This window comes from Sinocyclocheilus grahami, unplaced genomic scaffold (assembly GCF_001515645.1).
Source record: "Sinocyclocheilus grahami isolate Dianchi unplaced genomic scaffold, SAMN03320097.WGS_v1.1 scaffold18165.1, whole genome shotgun sequence".
NCBI classification, from domain to species: Eukaryota; Metazoa; Chordata; class Actinopteri; order Cypriniformes; family Cyprinidae; genus Sinocyclocheilus; species Sinocyclocheilus grahami.
Genome location: NW_015516984.1, coordinates 2,147 through 3,608, shown reverse-complemented (window position 1 = coordinate 3,608; position 1,462 = coordinate 2,147). Strand labels below are relative to the sequence as shown.

General features: G+C 39.5%; 1 protein-coding gene across 1 annotated transcript; it reads right to left on the bottom strand.

Annotated features, from left to right (window-relative positions):
• Window positions 1-12: 12 nt before the first annotated feature.
• On the bottom strand, window positions 13-1,431 carry LOC107579563 (cell division cycle protein 23 homolog). The gene is made up of 2 exons (XM_016265378.1): window positions 1,247-1,431; window positions 13-372 (listed from the first exon to the last, which is right to left on the bottom strand). Exons 1-2 carry the CDS (start codon window positions 1,373-1,375, stop codon window positions 205-207), a joined length of 297 nt encoding a protein of 98 aa, XP_016120864.1. The 5' UTR covers window positions 1,376-1,431; the 3' UTR covers window positions 13-204.
• Window positions 1,432-1,462: the final 31 nt, after the last annotated feature.

Sequence of the window (1,462 nt, the reverse complement as noted above, 5' to 3'; positions counted from 1 at the left end):
GCTCTGGCTCCTCTCATGCACGAGTTTGGGAAGGTTAGTGTGGTTGGCGATGTTTGTCACTTTTGAATGTCTTTCCACTGTATAATCGAAACTTAAAATGAGTGCGTATGTAATAAAACACTCAACTGTCAAAGTTTCATCAGTTTATTGGCACCGTTGTCTATACAGTTATTTACAGAACGTGTTTTTCTCCGCATCTGTGTGTCAGGGTGTGACGGAGGACAGGTCGAGTGGAGACACTCTCCTGACGGGTGTGGTGTTGTTAGACAGCGGGTTGAAGACGCAGGGTAAAGACAGGTCTGTCGACGACGGCTCTCCTTGCTCTCGCACCGCAGAGATCTGTCTCAGCAGAGCCTTGCCTTCCTCTCGCGCCTGGAAGACAAGCATTTGCAAACACGTCTGACAGGTTACACTAATTATGCTTGCCGTTTTAAGCAACTGCAGAAATTATCAAACAACTACAAAGAGGAAATATTTAACATTAAACAAGTTTTTTTTTTTTTTTTTTTTTCCCCAAATCTGGGATCCGTAGTCATTGCTGTAGGTTACATCCCAACCACAGATTCCTCAATCATGTTTATTCTGATCTACTGTCAAAATTCTAATCGAAACACACTTATAAACCTTTGTTCTGCTGTTAAACTACCTGTCCAAGATATGCTAACATGTTACCGACGTACCAACTTCTAAAAAAGAAACATGTTAACATTCCAGAAGCATGCTAAAACTTTAATTTATTGTAAATATGCTAACAATGTTAACCAAATGCTAAATTGTGTTAACGGTGTTAATGTTAAAAACGTACATCAACTTCTAGAAAAATACTGACATGCCAGAAACGTCCTAAAACATGTCGGTGACAACTTATGCTAGCCAAGTGCTAAAACATGCTGGCAGCATACTATCAACTGCTAAAAAACATGCTTACAATTAAACCCCTTAAAATATACCAGCTACTTCTACAAAAAAAAAAAAGGTTAAAACCTGCTAGAAACATGTTTACTGCATAGTCAACAAAAAAAAAAAAAGGAAAAACATGCTGGCATCTGAAGTTCTAACAACATACTAAAAGATGCTAGAAACGTCAACAACCTTCTACCACATGCTAAAAACATGTAGTTCTAGTCTTCTGATTTTACGATTGATTTAATGTTAATTAATCAGAAATAATATTTATAATGTAACATTTAAATATGTAATAAATGGATGGCAGTAGTTGTGAGTAAACTGATGAAGAGAAACTCACGTCGTTGTAATCGCAGCAGCGCTGAGCGCAGAGAGATGCCTCGTCATACAGTTTGTTCTTGAAGTAGTACTGACCCAGATACCTGAGAGCGGTGCTGACCTCAGCGTGCTCCAGCTGCTCCTGAGACATACACACACAGACACACACACAGAGACACACACACACACAGACACAGACAGAGACACACACACAGACAGACAGACAGACAGAGACACA

What these genes read in the sequence shown, in the direction of transcription:
- LOC107579563 (XM_016265378.1), bottom strand. Translation starts at nt 1,375, where the DNA reads ATGTCTCAGGAGCAGCTGGAGCACGCTGAGGTCAGCACCGCTCTCAGG. An exon ending in GCTGCTGCGATTACAACGAC is followed by an intron (nt 373 to 1,246) that starts GTGAGTTTCTCT and finishes CTTGTCTTCCAG; the next exon opens with GCGCGAGAGGAAGGCAAGGC.